We start from the raw sequence: 20,991 nt of genomic DNA on the forward strand, positions 1-20,991 counted from the left end.
AGCAAAAGATTGATACATCCAAGTGATGTGTGACATTATCTACATTATTCTTCTCACAAAAATATCTGACTAGTTGAGAAACAACTAGAAATTTTACTATATCTTAATTTGTGCAATGTATTTTGCATAAATTTGCTTTTGTTTGTGTATTATGCAGGCAGCTGGAATAAGTAAAAAAAGATCTGTAATCATCTCAAAATTAAAAACCATTGAAAGCTGAAGCATTATTCCGTATTTGAGATTTATATATTAAAATAGTAAAATTCTATACTCCAGCATTTGTGATGACATAACGAAGTCGTAAATATATTCAGAAACGTTTGCACTTTTGCTTTGGAAATGAGCTTCTGAACCTGACTAGAACACACCTTAGAAAAAGATGGGGGGCTGGTGTTCACATAACATTAGACAGCCGTATCTTTTCTTCATTGAATTAGGAAGTGACCAAAACATTTTAATTAAATTTAATAATTTTAATGTTATCTTACATGGCTGAAAATATAGCTCACTGGATTTTTAAAAAACTATACCTAATGGCCTATTAACATTAAAGCAAGTAGGTGCATCACATTTAAGAAAGATCTGAAACCAAGACTAATGGAATTAAATATGTATCAAATGCTAATACATGGGATTCTGTCAAGCAGATCCCTGAAAAGGCCAAAGTCTGCTCTCCTGAAATCTGGGTATGTGATCTTTCTTAATCGCCCAGCTGCCATCTCTGAGGATCCTGAAATCCACTACCTCAATGGTTGCTGCAGCCAAGTCTGCTCCCAGCCTTACAATCCCTACTAGTTGTTCGTAAACACAAGGGCCAACAGCAAGTCACTCCTTGTTGTTTTTTTGACCACAACAGAATAAATCTATGTTCAGTTATTTTATACACGTTAAGAACAAGCCTAAACACCCATTCGGGTTCAACAGAGTTAAACAGATTTTTCCAACAATCCCTCATTTTAAAAACACTTTCACCATTTGTATAGTAAGTTTAGGAAGGGAATCCTTTTTACTCTTTCATTTAATCTCTTTACAGATAATACACACATTAGAGTCACAGTTCCCCCTAGTCAAACAGAAATAGCTTGCTACAAATAAAGATGATCTTCAGTTGAGTGTTTTGGAAACAACCCTCAAAAGAGACAAAGCTCTCAGCATAAACTATGTTAATAGATATGCCTATAGTAGCACATAAACCACTCCAGAACACGAGTTCAACACTGACCCACTATAATCTATGCTACTGAAGTACCAGCAGTTTTAGGCCCGTGGTATTTAGTGCTTTGCCAGACAACACTTGAACAAGGTTTGGAAGACAAAACTTGGCATGGACAACTCCTACGATCTGGATGCTGTCACCCTCCATGGAGGAAGAAAAACAGACAAGTGTGTGCATGCATGCAAGCAAGCTGTACCATGCTATTTGTTCCCACAGCTGAAGAACCAAATGCCTTCACTGTTTTATTTGGAAGTAAAGAAGTCATCAGTTGTCCCTTGGCCCAACATATTTCTCCTGTCAGAAGCTTACAACCAACTGACCCTCATTTTGGAGAAATAAACACTCTTAGCTGTTTAAATCAGCACTGAACTCTTGCAGATTCGGTGAAAAAATGCGGATTCAGAACAAATCACTGTTTTACCCAAAGGGTATCCTTTGGTGCTGACTGGAAGGAGCTATAACATAAATATCTAGATCAACACAGAAGAGAGAAAATAGAGCAGGAATAAAAAAAATATAAAGGATGCAAGCTGAACAGAATTAAAAGAAAATAAAACAGCAAGGAAACCTTCCACGTATTAGTCAAGGAATGTCTCTGAGTTAGTGCAGAGAAGAGAGACCTCTAGCCAGCCTTTAGGGAGGTGACTGTGGGGTCAGCAGTCAAAGCAGATTGTTGCAGCTGCGTGGGAGTTTGATTGATAACTATTCAGTCATCTCCCTCAAGGCTAGCCAGAAGCATGTGGATTTATTCACTGTGTCAGCTGAGCTCTCTTTTCACAACAATGTTAGATTATAAATGTGAGAAAAAAATGAAAAATTATCAAGAGAAGTCTACTTTAAACTATAAATGAAGATTCTAATTAAAAAAAAGATTAAATGTCTAATAACAAAATTATGTTCAAAACTTCTGACATGCTGTCAACTTTTTCTATGAGCTAAATACCTAGAGGGCTTTTTACTGGTTTCTGAAATAGCTGATCAAAAGGCATACGCTAAAACTTTCCAAATAAGATAGGTGAAATATGTTGGCACATTGCATGAACAACTGAGTCCAGGAAGTCTCACATCAGTGAGCAATCCATGAACAAAATGGAAGATACACAAATGTACTCTGTTTGTAGTTCCATCAAAACTATTCCATTTCAGTTGGTGGATGCCAAAGGTATCAGGAAAAAAGCTGTAACTGACTTGAGGGAGCCCGAGGAACAACAGAAATATAACATGTTAGAAAGAGTATGCTAACATTCCCACAGAAATAATCAGTATGGAAAAAAACTGGAAATGACATGTGAAATGCCATGCAGTCTTCAGAAAGAAGCAGGAGCTAGAAGTCCCCATGATCCTCTGAGCAGAATGTAATGTCTCACGCTTGTGCCTTAATTTATGTTGAAATATAGTGAAGCTCTTCTGTTTGTGATTTCTTGGTAATATACTGTTACTAATAAACTAGATTCAGACATGTTGTTATAAAGCCAGACCACAAAGAACAAATAATGGTTATGACAATCACATTTTTTCTGAGATTGTAATTTTGTTTTAAAAAAGTAATTAAAAAAAAAAAAAGTTAAATGACACACCAATGCCAAGAAAGCCCTTCCTGTCATAACCCAAGAGCTTAGGTTTTTAACTGGTAATGTTTTCCCATAAGCCTAAAATTCCATCGCAGCTCAAAAATCTCAGATTCGCCAACGCTGAGCACCTCTATTTAGTTCCAACCGCTATTGTGGTTTCGAGTATAAATCTAGCTCATTCATAAACTGACTGAAGGACAATATCGCTCATCACTGCTACCACCAGGACAGAGTAGAAAGCGTTCAGAAGTTAAAGGAGAAATCCAAGGGTAGCAGCATCAGTGTAATTTCACTGTCAAGAGTTCTTACACTGTTGATCTTAAATTATGGTGAAATGGACTTCTTGGAAAGCTGAAAGAAGGCTCGTTCTCAAATTTGTTGCTTTATGAATTGCATAGACCATGGCTGTGATCAGCTCAATTGTCCATAAATCCAAAGCACACAAGATACTGTAACAAGGAAAAAGAGGTGTGGGGCTTTTAAAAATACTGAACACTTCTGTAAAACACTGATTAATTTGAAAGCCAAATCTATGTTTTATATATTTGTACATAATTCGACATAATTATATTACTAATTTTATATTAGTAAACAGCTCAACTGGTAGTAAACTGTGATAGCTGCAGAAAATGCCAAGCTTCAAGGGGGTTAGTCTGATTAAATAGTTATATCTGATATGGAGGAAGAAGGCTGAACAAAGAATTGTTCAGTGTGCTGAACTGTCATCATGCATAAAGTAATTCATACCAAACTAAATGACAAGGTAAAAGAACATTTGCCTCTCAGCAGTAGGGAGCTCCATAGACTCAAAATGAAAAAAAAAGGATGCCACAGGGAAATTGTGAAATGCAATATGTACACAGAGCACATTCAAAATAGTTCCATTGAGCAACTATTTAATACAGCAAGAAAGAGTGCATTCTAAAGAGCTGTCTTATTTAACAGCAAGGTATTCACACTTCATTTCATCTGTCCTCTGCTGAAAACCAAAATACCATGGTTATGCCCAATTTAAATTACCTCATGATCCATCACCAGGTCTAATAATTAACTGAAATATAATTGTAGTATTACATGATGTAGAGACAATTGCCAAGATAATCCTTGCTCAGATAATGGGACACTGCGCTCTTAGTTCTCTTACAGCAAAATCATATTATATTTCACATTATGCCAACTCTTAGAGAAAAATGCTATCTAACGAGCTTTTAAATATTCTGAAGAAAGGCATTTACAAAAATAAATAGCTGTCACCCATCTTCTATGTGGATCTAAGATTTCCTTATAGGACTAGTCACATTCCTGTCTTCACCAGATTTTGGGAAGTGGATCTCTCTTTTTCTCATCCCAAACCCAGTATACTGATTAATACAACTTGAAGCCTTTTTCACTTGTTTTGAACACAGCCTAACCAGTCTACTCTAAGAGTAGAGGGCACGTGCAGACAGAGTCAGTATTATCACATGAAGAACTATATAACACAGTGAGAGCAGGAATCTCTACACACCCCAGGATTCCTAGCATCTCTTGCAATTACATTTGTCACTGACACAGTGTAATTTGAATGATATTACATGTTGATGTTTTAAAGAGCTTCACCATCAATATTAAAATCACGCAGTGCAGACCTAGGTCCTATGTTCACTGAATCACAGATATTTGAATAAAAAAATTCAGCAGTTGCATTGTTAAATTGTAAAGATTTTTAGATTTCTTGTGTTAATACTTTACATGTAAAGGTGTACAACTTAGCTCTCTTAACATCATGCCATGACTAATCACAGCATACAAATAACCTGTTGAAATTCAAGTATTTTCCAGAATCTTTTGATATTGAAGATAAACTTACTTCCAAACTTTTTAAGTGATCCATCTGTGTTACCAGATTAATTCATATGTTAGCACATAAGGCAGTGCCCACAGAGCCATCCGGATAGCTGAAAAGCAAATTGTGCCTGTGATAACTCTACAGAAAGATAAGAGAAACAGCAAAGAATGAAGATGGAGTTTGGAAATCTAGCATGCTCTTTGCATCAGATAACTTCCTTTCTCTATCAGCTACAAAATGGACTGCTGGAAAAATCGTATGGAGGGAAATATTTGAGGACCTGTATTTAAGGTTATTTTAGGCACCCAGCTTAGAAGAGGTTTGAATTGCCTGTCTGGAAACAGTTTGCCTTTGACGACTGAATTAACTTAGGCTCCTGATTTTGGTTTCTCATTAGCACCCAAGCTACGTAACTGAAAGAAACTACGTAAATACTTGACACACTGCTCCAAGCCTACAGGCTACCTGCGGAATCTGACTTGATATTAACTTATGTTGAGCTAAGCAACGTTGACAAGATTGCTTCATGGTTGCTTAAAAATGAATTGTTATAAAATGTAAATACATTAAGTTTCAAATAAAAAGCAATACCGTGTAATTAAATGAATATCCTACATAAGCAACAGTAGATAATACTTTCAATATTAAATTGATGAGGAACCAGAGTGTCATTGGAATCATTCATCAATCTTCATGTTATGACTGATGCTATATTTTGAAAAGATATTCACAAACCACTTTAGCTTATTTCTTCTTCAATAGAAATGGTTGGGCAGGCACCCTATAATGTAGGAACCACCCCCCACCCTCCCTTATTCAAGATGCATGTATCTCTTTATGCAATATACAGTTAGTAATTATCCATATAGATATTAATTCTACTTGTGATTTAATGGATGTGCAGTGACAGACACAAATACGAAAGAGACTATTTTAAAGGTATCATACTATCAGTATCCTCGAAACGTATTTGACAGACACTACAGTTCGCCAAACTTCTTTTTTGTGAGATCAATACCAGGAGTTACATAAACAAACACAGAATTATGACTTTTTATGTTTCTATGTAAGCACTATGACTCGTTCTTCTGACTATTATTATTTCTCTTGATCTCTTAGAAAACTACTCAAAGCAAAGATTCTGAACCCAGAGTTCTGCTTTCTGTGAAATCCGAGAGAACAGGTCTGAGACTTTTTTGCTGTATTTTCTGTTCAGTACTGCTGCAGAGTCTGAAGAATTTAATGCAATTTTGTAACAGCCTGGCAGCAAGTAGCTTCAGGCAGTTAAAATCTGGTTTACTGCTTGTCATTCTATAATACTCTGGTTTTTTTAATCTAGCCCATGGTATCATGGGTGTTACAGGGTTCTTTACCTTCTACTTCATAGTAGGTCAGACAGCAGGCTTCATAAGCCAACTGCCAGGTTCACCTGAACAACAAAAAGTATCTTCCTCTTCATACTATCTTTTCCATTTACTTCTGCCTCTGTAGACAAAGGATCACACTCTCCCCTTACGCAGATAAAGTAGGTTTTGCTAACAGCTCATACGATACTTGGAGGCTTTAACTGAACAGAATATTTGAGCATAAACCAAATTTAAGATTAGAGGAGTGTCATTTCGGTGAAATGAGCAAATCAACTGCATTCAGTTTGGTCTAGCAGATTTCCAGATTAAACCAGATGATGGCAGACAGCCAGGAGTGGGAAATAGCAATGGACTTAATTGTGTGCCAGCCCATAATACAAGCTTTTAAAGAAGATTTCATGTGTCCTTGTATACAGTTCAGATATCTACTTGGTCTTCTATTTCCTTACAGGTTTCCTGAGCACAATATCTGCTCTCCATGAAAGAATTCTAAGAATTAAATCACACCCATGCTAGACAATTATTACCAAAAAATTATTGTATCTAATTCTTGAGTATAAACCTAAGCTAAAAAACACAATGGACAACCTCTCAAAAAAATTATCCTATTCCTGACATTTATTGTTAATGCAAGTCATGGATTTTCTGTACAATGCACAATATTATTATTTTAATTGCCCTAGTAATTCATTAATCTCTACTGCAACAAAAATTGTTAGAATATACACTGACATAATCACTTCGGTGCAAGAGTCGAAAAACTGCAGGCTTTTGCCATACGTGCGTTTGAAGATTTATTATTCTAGAATTCTCCACATCTACAGAGCAGACAAAACAATAGGTCATATTCTGCCAAAAGCGTTAAGAAAGTACAAGCATTTATCAAAGTCTATATTTTCTTGCTACATGAAGAGACTAATTATTTTTCATAGATTAACTTTAACAATATTGCTGGCTGCTTATAACAACTCTTCGTTGCCTCCTTCCCAGCTTTGTAATACAGCAGTGAAGCTTTGCAGGCAAGGAGCCAAATTCTGTATGAGACCTCTATTAGTACAGCAAGCAGCATGCACTCTACTCCCTCTGCAAACAAAACTAAAATAATGTGATATACTTTCATACTGTGTTTTATTTCTTTCTCCAAGAACTTAATCTCCTTACAAGGATAAAAACAATGAACCTTATAAATCTGAAAATTTGATAGAAGCCTAGAGAAAAGTAAATGTGAAAACAAAATAAACAAAAAATGCAAAACACTCAAAACAAAGTTCTTAGTGAAGTAATATCTCAAAGGAAGAAATTATTTCACATCTATTTTCTTAAGATAGTAATTATTTATAAGATTTTTTTTTTTTATAGAACTATTAGTGTTCTGCCAGGAAGGATCTCAATTTATGAAAAGCAATTTTAAAAAGGATCTAAGTATAATTTAAAAGGATAAAAGAATAACTTTTCAAGGGCAGTAAGTCCTTGTAGGCTGCTATATAGACTAGGAGAACAGTCATAAGAGAAATATTTTAGACTGGAAAGTGATTTAGTTAGTTCATCTTCAGCTAAAATATAATTAATGGAGACAGAACTGTACAAGAGCAGCTAGGTAGCTTGCAGTCTGTCTACAAGCTATAGGAATAGCAGAATAGTCCAAAATCTGTATATTAGAAATATAATTTTGTGATATAATGTGAATAGGGGTATGAATTTGCTGTTCAGTTAAACACAATGCAACTTTAATAACTCACTGCCTCTAATATTCCTTCTAATAATTAAAATCTCCAGTTTAGTTGGCTGGGTGAAGTTCCACATGCAGCTTAATAGACTTTGGTCACAGAAAGGAATAAAAACCACCATGTTTTGATCCCATTCTAACATTAGATAAAACCTGAGGGGTTAAATTAAATGCAAATTTCATTTAAATGTCAGTATCTGGAGTTCACCATATCAAAATTCTTTAACATCTCAGTTTTTCTTAATACAATATTTAATCTTTGTGTGTGCACATATATGCTTAATTACTGCCTTAGAATTTTGTCCTTCACTTTACAGGGATTTATCACATAGGTCCCTAAACATTTTCTTATCTGATTTCTATTTCTGAATTAATAATTTCACTCAACCAGAAATACTAGGATATATGGTAATACATAAAACCCCCAACAACTACCAACAAACTCGGGACTAGTATCCTTGGTTTAGAAAGCTGTCTGTTAAGTTTTAAAGACTGAAATTTACTTAAATTTACCTTGCCCAGGAATAAAGTGCCTTCACTGATCCACTGTATAATTTTAAATTAGAGGCTATGGAGGATAATTGCATGGATTAATCTAGTTATCTACATTCAGTGGCTACAGTTATAGAGTGTGGATAATTCAAAGTAATGATTTGCCACCACCAATAATAAACGTATGCATCTCATGCACTAGTCATCCCGGCAGGTTTCAAGTTACAAAATAATATATTTTTAAATGTGGCACTCACTGCTATATCAGCTTTTCCAGACTCAGCTGCCAAAATTCTACTTTTTAACATACTTTGCAGCTACTGCCTTTCTCAAACATCAGCCGTCACTGCCTTGACTGCAACAACCTCACACCAAGACAAAAAGAGAAGTTAACATTTAGAAGACCAAAATGGTAAATATCAATCCAATATACATAGATCTGCAGTGTGACCTACAAGCACCTTGCTCTTAAGTTTCCAGTTTGAAATAAAGTATTTAGCACCTGCACAGCTGCTTCTTAGAACTCTTCTGAACTGCTACCAATGCCCCAGCAAAAAGCTCGCTATTGGGCAGATTAAATGAGTTTCACCTGAAACAAAGCCATAGTTGTAGAATATTCTTCAATTCACAAGAAGTCATGGGATCACTGTGCTGTTCAGGAGGTAACAAAATACAGAAAGCAATAATGGCTAACACATAAGCCTTATTCCAAAACCACTTTGCTGTTTTTCACCTTAATCATCAAAACTCTTTATGAACGCAGTAGGCTATCAGTGCCTATTTATTGGCTATTAGGCACATTTAACAATATTCAGAGGTAAAGTTGATGCATAGGAAATAGATATAACCTGTCTGATAGCCACTTCACTACTGGCCTATCCACTTAATAGTCTGAACTATCCTCTTTAGTGCTGCTGTCCCATTTTCTGCTTATCCCAGGGTCACCTGTCTAACAGTTGTAACTCAAACAATACATCATACAGACTGCTTCTCTCCCCAAGATTATTCCCAAAGAACTTCAACCTACTTGGGCAGCACCATGACTCATTTCTTCAGTTGCAAAACTTTTTTGGTTTAGACACTTTAGTTATAGACTCTTACTGTCTATACACAGACAAAAGAAGGAACCTGAGAGGCTCCTGTGCCTAATGTCAGCCTCCAGCAATATTCAAGAATGCCAGCTGTAGTCTTGTCAACCCTACCATCTCCCAGCTTCTCTTGGTAGAGAGAAAGAAGCTCTGCTGAAGTGGGTGGAAGAGAGAAGAGATTAACACAGTTGTGCAGATTAATGAAAAACTCCTCTTTCTCTTCTGTTAAGTGAAGGGAGAGGAGTTAGCTCTCCTGATTTGAATTCATTCTTTGTTAAAATCTTGTCACAATTTGAAATGCCAAATTTTCATTTGAAATTAATTTAAAATATTTATTTTCATTTGAGATCTGTGATATAGTTTATATACAAAAGTCTATATGCAAGAGTACCATATCCAAAAGAAGTCATGTGTCCCCTCCCTGATTTTAATTACATTCTGAATAGCACAACATGTGGTACAGAAAACAATTCATTAAATGAAGCAGCATGGGAAATGTAATAAAGAGAGAAACTGCCTTGCATAAAAAAGCATTAATTTAACATTTCTTTAACACCACTATTTAACAACATTAAACACTTAAAAATCTTATCAAGTCTCAAAGAGCAAAAAAATTAATAACCTGAGTTGGGGTTGTTCAGCCAGGAGACCCTAATTAGAGCAGCCTTCCAGTACTTCAAGGAGGCCTACAGGAAAGCTGGGGAGGGGGTTTTTGTCAGGGAGTGCAGTGACAGAACAAGGAGTGATGGTTTCACGCTGAAAGAGGAGAGATTTAGATTAGATATTAGGGAGAAATTTTTTAATGTGAGGGTGGCGAGGTGCTAGAACAGGTTGCCCAGAGAAGTCATGGATGTCCCACCCCTGGAGGTGTTCAAGGCCAGGTTGGATGAGGCTTTGAGCAACCTGATCCAGTGGGAAGTGTCCCTGCCCGTGGCAGAGGGGGTGGAACTGGATCATCTTTAAGGTCCCTTCCAACCCAAACAATTCTATGATTCTATGATTTTTTAAAGATGCTTAAGGAACTACTACTTGTTTTCCCAATTAATGATATATACCTGCCACACCTATGGTGTTAGGTTAAACTACCATGCTTCCAAGAAGAAAGGAACTTTACTGTTCGTGATTTTAGTGGGCTACCTGTTTGAAGTACCCTTTGTAAAATGCTGTTTTCTGCAATGACGTAGCTCAGATGCAGTTCTTTAAAACCTGGATTAAGAAGTAAGATAGCCACAACAAGCTGAAACTAGAGCATGTGTTCAAGATTACTCTGATATTAGCAATTCTGGGTTAGATCCTCATCTGTAACATACCATTACATTTAGGCCACAGCAAAGGACCACAGCTGCCTGAAGGGAATCGATGCAGCCAGCCCTAGCGGCAGCCCGTTAAGTTGCCAAGTGTGCAGACACTGGGGAAACAGGCACATTTACTGTAAGGCTACCTCCATACACATAACCGAACAGCAAAGAGAACTCCCTGGCAAAAGGCATTTACATTATTTGCCTCTTGGGAAGAAGCGGTTGCGTTATAAGCAGCCTCAAAAGGATACAGCATAGAACTCCCCATCCCAAAAGCAGCTTGTCAAACTGAGATTGTTACATCTAATGCCTAGATACAACCAGGCAAATCTCTTCAGCCTGATAAGGAAAAGTTTTAAAATACCTCTGTCAACACAACACAGTTTCCCTAAAGACTCAGTATAATATACTTTTAGACATTTGTGGCCTCCTCCTGTTGTCACATACTGGGAGAAAGAAAAAAAGCAATCTTCTAGAAGGGATGGAGCCAGGCCATATGCAGTAATCACTGTGTGTACAGAAGATCTTGCACCAGGAGCTTAATTGCATATTACAGACTTTGTTTACAGCTGCTAATAGAAAGAGGAGTTTCATTGAACAGCATTTTGATGGGTATTTAAAATAAAATATGTCATTTCTAAGCAGATGAGAATGCAAACTCAGAATCCTAGCGGAATCATTAATCTGCTACAGACCCTCTGCTAAAATCTTGTTTAAATGCAGCCATGCTGGCAGACATGCAATACCAGTGTAAACAGGTCCAAAGAATTAGTTCTGATAGTGTATCTTGTCACATATATGTAATCATCTGTCTCATATTCTGCCAAACAGAAGGCCAAAGAGAAAATTCCACCTTTACCTAATCACGGATTCCAGCATTTGGAGAACTAAGCCAAAAGTTCCTTTAGGTACTTTATGAATAATGTTCAAAACCTAGAGATATGGGATGAAGAATTAAGGAAATTTACATTTAACATGTTTTCTGGTCAGACAGAAGCTAACTGTGGCTAATCTTTTGCTAACTACGTCTTAAGACAGATAGAAGAAGGAAGTACAGTCTCAGTAGTCAGCGTGAAAGGAAACAATGCTCTAGCCTTAATTGCAAGTAGAGCTATAATAAACCAAAGGCATATTTTATTGTAATTTTAAAAATTTATTTTTTTTTAAAAAGGGAAATATTACATTGTATCCTGAATTCTTCAAAAGTTCAGAACATCTTTCCCAGAACTGTTCTAAATACCTTATTTTGCAATTAATATTTGCAAGTAATAAGTTACTACTGATGACAGTGTAAGAGTAAATGACACTTGCAATTTCTATCTCTGCATATGGAAGACAATTTTTGAAGACAAGCTTTGCATAAATACACACCCAATTTTGATGTGGATGCAACTATATTAGGAAGGCTACATATAAATTGCAGTACTAGTCAGCAACTTTCATGTAGGATTATACCTTGAACGTTTAGATCACCTAAAAACAATAAAGGCACTCAAAATGCCCAATAAAAATTCAGTAAAATCTTTTGCAACACAGTGTTAGGCAACCAAACTAAAGGTTGCTAACTCCTTCTCGGAGTATAGTTTGTCATATTCTATTTTTATTACCATAGTTTCAGTGTATTCCAACCCATCTGTCACAAAAGAAAGAACAGATTTCAACACCAGCATCAACAGAAAATATATCAATGAGATTTGCTACACTGTATCTTATTATACTGTTAGACTGTTTAAAGAAAACTAATGTATTTTATATTAAAAACCACATTAGTACACACAAAACACCTCAGCAATCTTTCTGAAATCTGAATGTGTGTAGCAACAGAACACACTTCTCGAGACTTGGCATCAACAAGCCCATCTCTGACTGCTGAGTTATTTCACTACCTTGAGTCTTGTCTGGGAAGTGCAAAAAGATCCAGAGGCTGCAAAAGCAAATTCACAACCAAAAACTATGCAAAACCTCTCTGTTTCATTTCAGTAATACGTCACTAGTAAGTTGTTAAATTAACAACTTGCACAATTTTTCTCAGAACGTAAGGTAAAAGTGACATGAAAACTAAACCAGTAACTTTTATTTCCAGCGTATCTGCAGAATGTATATAACCCTTCCCTTGCAATACTAATGACCCCAGACAAAAGCACTGTGATGTTCCTCCCTGGATGCATCCAGTGTTACTGTCCATGAAGATGCAGCAGGGTTGAACAATGTTTCTCTTTGAGATCTCTTGGGTTGGTCTTCAAGGCAGATATAAACATATGGTCTATACTTCACTTGAAGTCTAGGGCTACCTAAAGCTTTGGAGGTCTCATTCTAAGCCTGTTAGAGATATCGCCTCTAGCGAAACATTTAAATTTAACATGTCTGGTAGACAGAAACACCATATACATTTCTGCTTCAAGAACATTTTGTTTTCTCAAGAAAAACAAGCTGCCATTCCAAAAGAATCTTTATGTGGGGAAAAAAATAGGCATTTTTGCTGTTCACCGAGATTTCTTAAAAACCTGAGCAGTTGGCGAATGAGCAGAGGACTCCTAGAGACCCCAAAACTCCTCCAGCTTCTGCAGAGAAGCATTCAAACAGTTGGAACTGTAGAAAGCATATGGATACTAGGCCTAAGCCTCATACTAAAGTCATTGAGAATACTTCCTACCTGAAAACTGTCCCAGCGGTTTGTCCTTCTATAGAGATAATACAGAAGTATCGCTATGGTTTCTTCTTGGCCAAGACTTTTTTTTTAAATAAATAGTAATCTCAACCAAACTGAAAATCCTGTTTCCACTCTCAAACACTACAGCAGAGGAGTTTTCTACTGCAATGCTGTACAAGACCAAAAAGCTTCCTCTTCCATTTTCACCAAAGTGCAGTCCTCGTGTCCTTGAGGAAAAGCCTGAAGCATGGACTACTGCAACTTACACTTCCTTATCTGAAAGGTCTCACTCACCAGTTTGTGTGGTGAAAACGTTGGAAAGACATTTGCATCCCTGATATCCAGTCTTGAACATGTTATCATGGGCAAAAGGGTGTATTTTTATACTGATTGTTGAAATACGTATTATTTTTTTTCCATTAAGTGTTAAAGAGAAGATGTGATTCTTTCTGGAAAAAACTAATCAGGACTTAAAGTAAGTATCTGGGAATTGCCTACATGAATCTATCTGACATCCATTTAGCCCTAGAGGAAGACAGGAATAATAGCTCATGGACGATGGTCTCTTCTGTTCTACAAGATGCAGTTTATAAACTTTTGTAAAAATTAGTATTTGTACACTACTGCAAGAATTTTTATAGTAGAAAGTGGTAATAAAAACTTTCCCAAAAGGTCCCTCTCTATCCTTCTAACTGAGGAGATAATTTGAAGTTAAGGTTACTCTTATCAAAGCATTTTCTGTTTAACAGCGATTACACACCACTATCTGATGACTTCTAATCATCCTAAATTAAACTGAAATAAAGTAGAACAAGAGTTGCAGAAAGCTAATGCAAAGCAAGTATTAAAAAAAATTAATTTTAGCTTAATTTTTAAAATGTAAGATACTACAAGCAATGAGGGGAAAAATAAAATGTGACAGAGAAATCTTCTACTGCAGAGTTCCAATAAAAGATTAAAGCATACCAAGCCTGTGATTTTTAATAAGATGGATACTCAGTTCTGTGTGATAACAAGTCGCTTCACACAAATCCAATAAAAAAAAAAAAGTAATACACTAGCTTGCCTTTTTTTCAGCTTCAGTAAGACAAAAACATAATAAAAATCCAAACTTTTTCTGCAGAGGAATGCAAGTGCTTCCTGTTTTGTTGGACACACTTATTTCTTTTCCATTTTCAAAATGAGTTATATCAATCTGATTATTTAAACACTCAAAACTCCACTTGTGATTTTTAATAAGAAAGATCATTTTGCTTGTCTAAACAAGCGAGCTGGGACTGTACAAGCAGTAAATCTTATTATTCTACTACCACATCTGACATATCACTGGGATAAATATGAACTGATCTGTTTAAATACTGTCCAGCCGTTCTCATAGACACATTGCTACAAATGCCTGCTGAGTTTCTCTACATTTTTAACTGATCTGTGTATTTAAGTCACGTTCAATAAGATACCATAACTACATATTCCAATGTGTCTAATGCATTAATACAGATACTTAAGAAACAAATATTTATAGCAGCTCATGCCCTAGTTAAAACTTAAAATCGAAAAGCAACACAGCAAACAAGCAGAGCAAAAAGAGTGGCCACCAGAACTTCATGAAATAAATGGCATTTTCCTGTTTGTTTGGTTTTTTTATATATATATTTTTTGAAAGCAGTAGAAGGAATAAGATGATTAGATGACGTTTTTATGGAGGATTAATTTCTATAATATGGAACTCCTTTAACAGCTTGCTGTCACGAAACAGTTTCCAAAGCACATTAGTATATACGGATCTCAGATTCTGCTTCCCTAGCTGTTCCAAAATCACATCTTTCAAGTTTTTATGCCTTTGCATAGGAACTTGCACAGCATTCACATAAGAAACAGGACTGGAATTTGTTGAAAATCTCAAATGGCTTCACACCTGCTTTGCTGCCTTTTAGGTCACTACATTTCAGCAGACCTGCATGTGCACCTTCTGTGATTACAGTCAAGGTCTAGCACAAGCTACAGGCAGTAGAGTTTTCTGTGTACTTGTGATAAGGAATAACCACAGTAACTTGAACATCATTCTATAGCAAACAATTGCTGTCATTACCATACAAATGGTAGCAACTAAACATAAATTTAAAGTATGTTAGATCCTTTCAAGTAAGCACCACCCTATAAACATAAATACTAACATAAAACATAACTTTAAATAAAACTATTAAAATACTATTTAGGTGGTTTAACTCTGGTAGTTAAACTGTGGTGATCAGCATACATCTGCCATCAATTTACTTATTCAAAAATTACGTTTATTATAGTCAACAACATACGACATCGCTTCAAAGCATCATATTTCTTTTTTCCCCACTGCAGAAAGACAAGGAAAAGTGCAGTCATGTTCCAATACGCATCCTACCTCCTGAAATGATCTCTCTAAAGCACAAACGAGGCCCCTAGTCTCTCTCGCAGCCCAGTAAATCTCATCACGACTGGCACATCCGCCTTTTTAATCTCAATCTGTCAGCACAGTGGAACACACACAAGCATACTTACAGCAATATTCTGATAAATCCGACAGTGCTATTACATTGTAAGTACCCTTACATAAACAACATCCATTAGTATCCATAGATAACAGGCTGGTTTTCCAGGTACTGTGCTCAGGCAGCAAACACTTTAGAGACCGGACAGAGGGAGCAGTCTCTTATGGCCCTCTGCTCACAAGTGTCTTGCTTGAAGGCAATTGGAATTCAAAATGTGCTTTTGTAAATGCAAATTATTTTGTAAATACTACAACATATCAGATTACACAGGAAACAGTGATATATGAAAAGTGCAGGTGAAGTCTCCAATATGCTGTCAAAGGCATTCTCAGTAAGTTTGACATATTCAGGAAAACTGTTCAGTACTGCAGAAATTTTTGGCAATACAAGAACAGGAACACCTGATAACTTTATTTCTACACCACTGGAAAAACGTCTTAGACTTACAAACCTCTGTTTACAAATGAATTTTTAAAAAAAATAAAATCAACTTTTTTTTTTTTTGATTATGAGAAGTATCTCAGCTGGTTACATTTATTTTTGCTGGTTTCTGTGGTAAGCTTTCTTGGCTTTCACATGCATAGACTGCAGAAATATTATATGAAAGAACTGCCTCCATTCAACATTTCATCAAGAGAAAAAAAGAGGATTGATCTAATTGCTTGATGTTATACAAGTAATGCACATTATAAAAGTAAGAAACCCTTCTGTTCTTTTGTAAGTGTTCCATTACTGTCAAAACTAATGATCCAGTCTTGCAAGTGGTTATACTAAACATAAATCCCACACTTGTATGAATTCTGTTGAAGGCAGTGACGCTGCATGAATTGCAAGTTTCTCATTAATACATTAATTTACGGCCATTACTCAAGAAGGAAAGCAAATCCCATATGTTAATATTATAGCTTCTGAAACCTAATCCTGCAAAGCCCAGATGAATTCAATGAAAACAAGTTACATTTGTAATGACAGGTCTACAGGACACTTCCTACATTAAATTGTTGCAATAGCTATGTTTTTATATGGCTATTGTATAGCAGCTGGGATGCTTCAGCTAGACCACATTTCCAGAACAATCAAACATGGAGCTACCATGTAAGACACTTCATGATTGCTTTGCGGTCTGTAACATAAACCTTAGGGTAAAACATAGGGCTGGCAGCTCAGAAAAAGGAGCATTCTGACCTGAAGTGCCCCAAGCTGCTAGGCTGTACCCAATAATCAAAGCTTTTGGTTTTAAAAGGCAAAAGGGAGATTAGAGCGTGCTTCATGCTTTTTGATTGTAAAGCTCATAACTGACATATCTTTTTACTAACATATTTGTTAACTTACAGTATTAACTATTCCTCAACTAAGTAAAATGCAAGAACTGTACTATGTGACTGCAAGTAACAAAAGAATCACAGAATAGTTTACGTTAAAAGGAAAGCTCTGGGGTCAGCCAATGTGATTCCCCCACAAAGTGAAGTTATATCAGGTAGTTCAGGACCTCATCTCATCATGAAGTTAAAAGGAGAAAGAGCTTGAAGTACAGCACCTTGTAGTGGTTTTGCACAGAAAAGAAAACACTTCAGAGCACGCTTATTCAGACTCTGAACATCTACCTTATTAGCTGAGTGTTGTGTGTTAAGTTCCTTACACAAAAAGAACTTATTTTTCAAATATGAACCTTGGGCAAAATGGCATTTCCCCATTAATCCAATAGAGTCTGGTCTGGTTTAGCCCAAACTAAATTATTTCCAGTTGAATTATCCTGATACAAAGCAAGAGGCATGACTACTAAACTTGTGAAAACACATTAAATGTGCACTTTAAAACATCTGACCTTTTCATCAAGGACAAATATCCAATTTCAAGACTTCAATAAACACTTCAAGGTAACATACAGGTACTCAAACTCTCTGAATCAAGGGTTCATCAATTAATTTTTCCACAAAGTAGTATTCACTGAAATCTTTCAATACAGAGGAAGTTAACAACAATCCTCAGAAGCACATGATTTTCTCACATCAAGGTTTTCCAGTCTTAATGGTTTCACAGTATTTTCCAAAATCTGCAAGTTCTATTTTTTACAATCATGTTTCAAATCTCTGGAAATCAGAACCTGCTGGACTGCAATGTATGTGCTGCTGTTTAGAACCTAGTCTCAGGCAAATAAATACTGACAAAACAAAACCAAAAAAAAGGGATAAGTGCATTCACTCCATTCATTCCAATTAGATGACATCTCTGAAGCCTAAACTGTGAGGTTTTAAATTTCTGCATTTATTAGGCATATTAACCACACAAGGAACCATGTACTTAAAAGTATTTACAATGATGGGCTACTACATCAGTAAGGACTGCAAAGGGCATTGAAGGAAAAGGAGACAACCATTAACAGGTGCAAACAACGGAATATTCTAGCAGCATTTTGGAGCTACTTCCTTAAACCCCATGTAACAGCAACTTTTCTTGGCCACTGAAAGCTGAAATCAGCTGTTATTTGGGTCCTGCTTATGCCTTCTGGACCTAAATGTTTCATCCTTTGTTGAAACTATAGTTGTCCTGTAGAATTCCAATCTTGTTGCAGATGAGAACCAAAAACTCATCTTTCCAATGCATCAGTTGGATGTGCATTGAGTCCCTCCAAACACCTGCTAATTGGAACAGGTGGTTGCTAGTTATCTTTGAAGAGCAGAACAGGCATAGGCAGCATCCAAGTACAAATACCAGACACTCCTATTCCTTCACTTCCCACTGTACATTATAAGTGTGGCCCTGCCAAATGCAGCCTCCTAATGTGAGGTGTCTTGAAATAAAAGGCACAGAAGTTGTACAGTACAACTGGTTTGGGGAGGTTTTGTCAAGTAAAATAATCAGAACATTTTTCCATAGCTGATGAAATATTAAACAAAAATAAGGAGGGGAAAAAAAAAACCCCTAAAGCATCACTGTCCAAACAAAAACCAGTGGATATATGCAGATGTATAGTATTAACAAATTATATTTCTAGTAATTAATGAGATTTCAAACAAGCTCAGAAATATCCAACTCTGTACATGGATTACAGTTCATATTCCATAGAATATCAAAATATACATTCAGACACAAGGAAATCTTATTTCATGATACTGCAAAAGCATCTAAAATGCTCATCCTTCTCTGAAAGACCTGAGCAGCCCAGTGCCTATTTAAACAGCTTTTTAGAACTGATAACACCCTTGAAAGTAGAATAAACTTTTATGCACATCCACTGTATTTCATGAATCGTTACTGCTTCAACACATCATAAAGGGGAGGAGAAGAATGCTACTAGGATACACAGTGGCCAAAAGCTCTCCCTGGGAAAAGTGGATGGTTTTCTGTAAACAAGGCTGCAGAATGACTATATGACAATTATGTGATTTTGCTACTGAGTGTCAAAACTCTGACTTCAGCACGTTTCCACAGTTCTACTGCACCATGAGTCACCTGGGACTATTCTGGTTTCACATCATCAAGGAAACACTTCATTCATACTGAATTGGGTGAATAGGGAGGGCAGCAGTCAGCTGTGCTCTGAGGAGTGTCATTACCGTGCAACAACCTTTATAAGGATATTCTAGGTTCAGATTTCTCTCAAAGCAATAAAGACAACATTAATTTTCCATTTTACTGACATATATTTCTGTGTTTCAGGTAATTTTTTTAAACCTTTTAAACTTTGTAACCGTATCTTTATTGTGTTATATTGGGAGGCAGAGTAAAATCAGTATTTCCATAGGAGAATGACATCAATTAAACCCACCTCTTAAACACCATTTGAAAGAAATAGACAAAAAAAAAAATCTGTTCAGACCAGGAGAAAAACCTGCACTTCTGTAGCCATCTTGCACCAGCACATTTGGGATTTTTTTGGAGTACAAACAGCTAAACTTGATTTTGAGGAAAATTTTCAGGATTTTATATAGAGAGAGAGAGAGAAAGAGAGAGAGAGTATAAAGAGAGATTAGTTTGACCTATATGCCAGATTTATGGCCTCTTGGGCTGAGATTTTCTAGGTGTAAAGAGAGCTACACCTGTCTTCTATAAGACATCAGAACTAGTGAGCTGAGGTCCTAGCACCCAAAAAATCAAGGTGCTGGATCCACGATTTTGCAGCAGCGCTGCACTAAGATCTTCCCAGTGCATTTCTGTATTCACACAAAGTGCTTTGCTTTTGGTGCACTGCAATATAAAGGGGGAAAAAAAAAACCAAACCCAAAAACTTACCTTCTCTCTTATTATTAGAACATTTTGAAGCTTTACTACAAAAAATAGTTACAATTAACAGTATCCACAAACCCATGTGGTAATAAATGCTGGTAACAAATCTGAGCTGCTCTAAAACGACAGGTACCTGCTGAGCTGTGAGGAGCAAAGGAGGGGATGATCTGCCAGCCCTAGATTCTCCTCCCTTCCCCTTAAACCCCTCCCCACCGCCAGAGAAATCAGCCCCCTTACCTGATAATATCATCGTTGTGCCCGAGGAAGAATTTCTGGCTGTGCTCCCGGGTGTTGTAAACCACGCCGACTCCGGCCACGAAGTAAACCACCTCTTTGCCCGCCGTGTAGTAGAGGTTGTTGCGGCACTGGTGGCCCCTGTACCCGTAAACCCACTCCAGACGGAGCTGGCATCTGGGAGCTGCCCGATCCGCCATGATATCCAACCCCTCTCCCCTCAGCGCGCACAGAACCCGCCGCCGCTGCTCCTCCTTCCCCCTTTCGGGCTTTTCCCCCCGCTGCTCCTCCTCCTCCTCTGAAAACGTTCGCGATCCGTGCCCAGCTGGCGAAGCTTCAGGTGGCACTTGCGAGCGAAGATGTTAAATGGAAAACAAACGCGGGGAAGAGATGTTCTGCTGCTGCGCTGCCACCATAATCATCATCACCACCAGCTGCTGCCACCGCCGCTCCCCGACCCAGCCAACTTCTCGGGGAGAAAGGAGAGCACAAAGCACACCTACATGAGCGGCAGACGGGGCTTCGGGTTTTTTTTTCCCTCCTCTTTCCGAAAGCTAAGTAACTTCTGTGCGTCACCACCACCTGCCAAGGGCTGCCTGCTGCATCTACCCTGTTGCACCTTCTTGGCTCCCTACGAAAACCTTCCTGGGTGCTCTTCATAGAATCATAGAATCACTAGGTCGGAAAAGACCCACCAGATCATCAAGTCCAACCATTCCTATCAAACACTAAACCATGCCCCTCAGCACCTCATCCACCCGTCCCTTAA

At 37.1% G+C, this 20,991-nt stretch overlaps 1 protein-coding gene across 8 annotated transcripts in view; it reads right to left on the minus strand.

The window, feature by feature from the left end:
- Nucleotides 1-20,425, minus strand: part of EML6 (EMAP like 6) — a 116,573-nt gene extending 96,148 nt beyond the window's left edge. For 7 of the 8 annotated variants that reach the window (XR_011336808.1, XR_011336810.1, XR_011336811.1 and 4 more), the window contains exon 1: nucleotides 20,226-20,425. Coding sequence is in view for 4 of the 8 variants with exons in the window: in XM_069850245.1 (XP_069706346.1) it covers nucleotides 20,226-20,422 (197 nt within the window). In the remaining 4 variants the exon portion in view is untranslated. Of the gene's footprint in view, nucleotides 1-17,586; nucleotides 17,622-20,225 lie in introns of those variants that run through there. The other variant, XM_069850246.1, reaches the window with a different exon arrangement.
- Between the last annotated feature and the right edge of the window lie 566 nt (nucleotides 20,426-20,991).

This window comes from Phaenicophaeus curvirostris, chromosome 2 (genome assembly GCF_032191515.1).
Source record: "Phaenicophaeus curvirostris isolate KB17595 chromosome 2, BPBGC_Pcur_1.0, whole genome shotgun sequence".
Taxonomy (NCBI): Eukaryota; Metazoa; Chordata; class Aves; order Cuculiformes; family Cuculidae; genus Phaenicophaeus; species Phaenicophaeus curvirostris.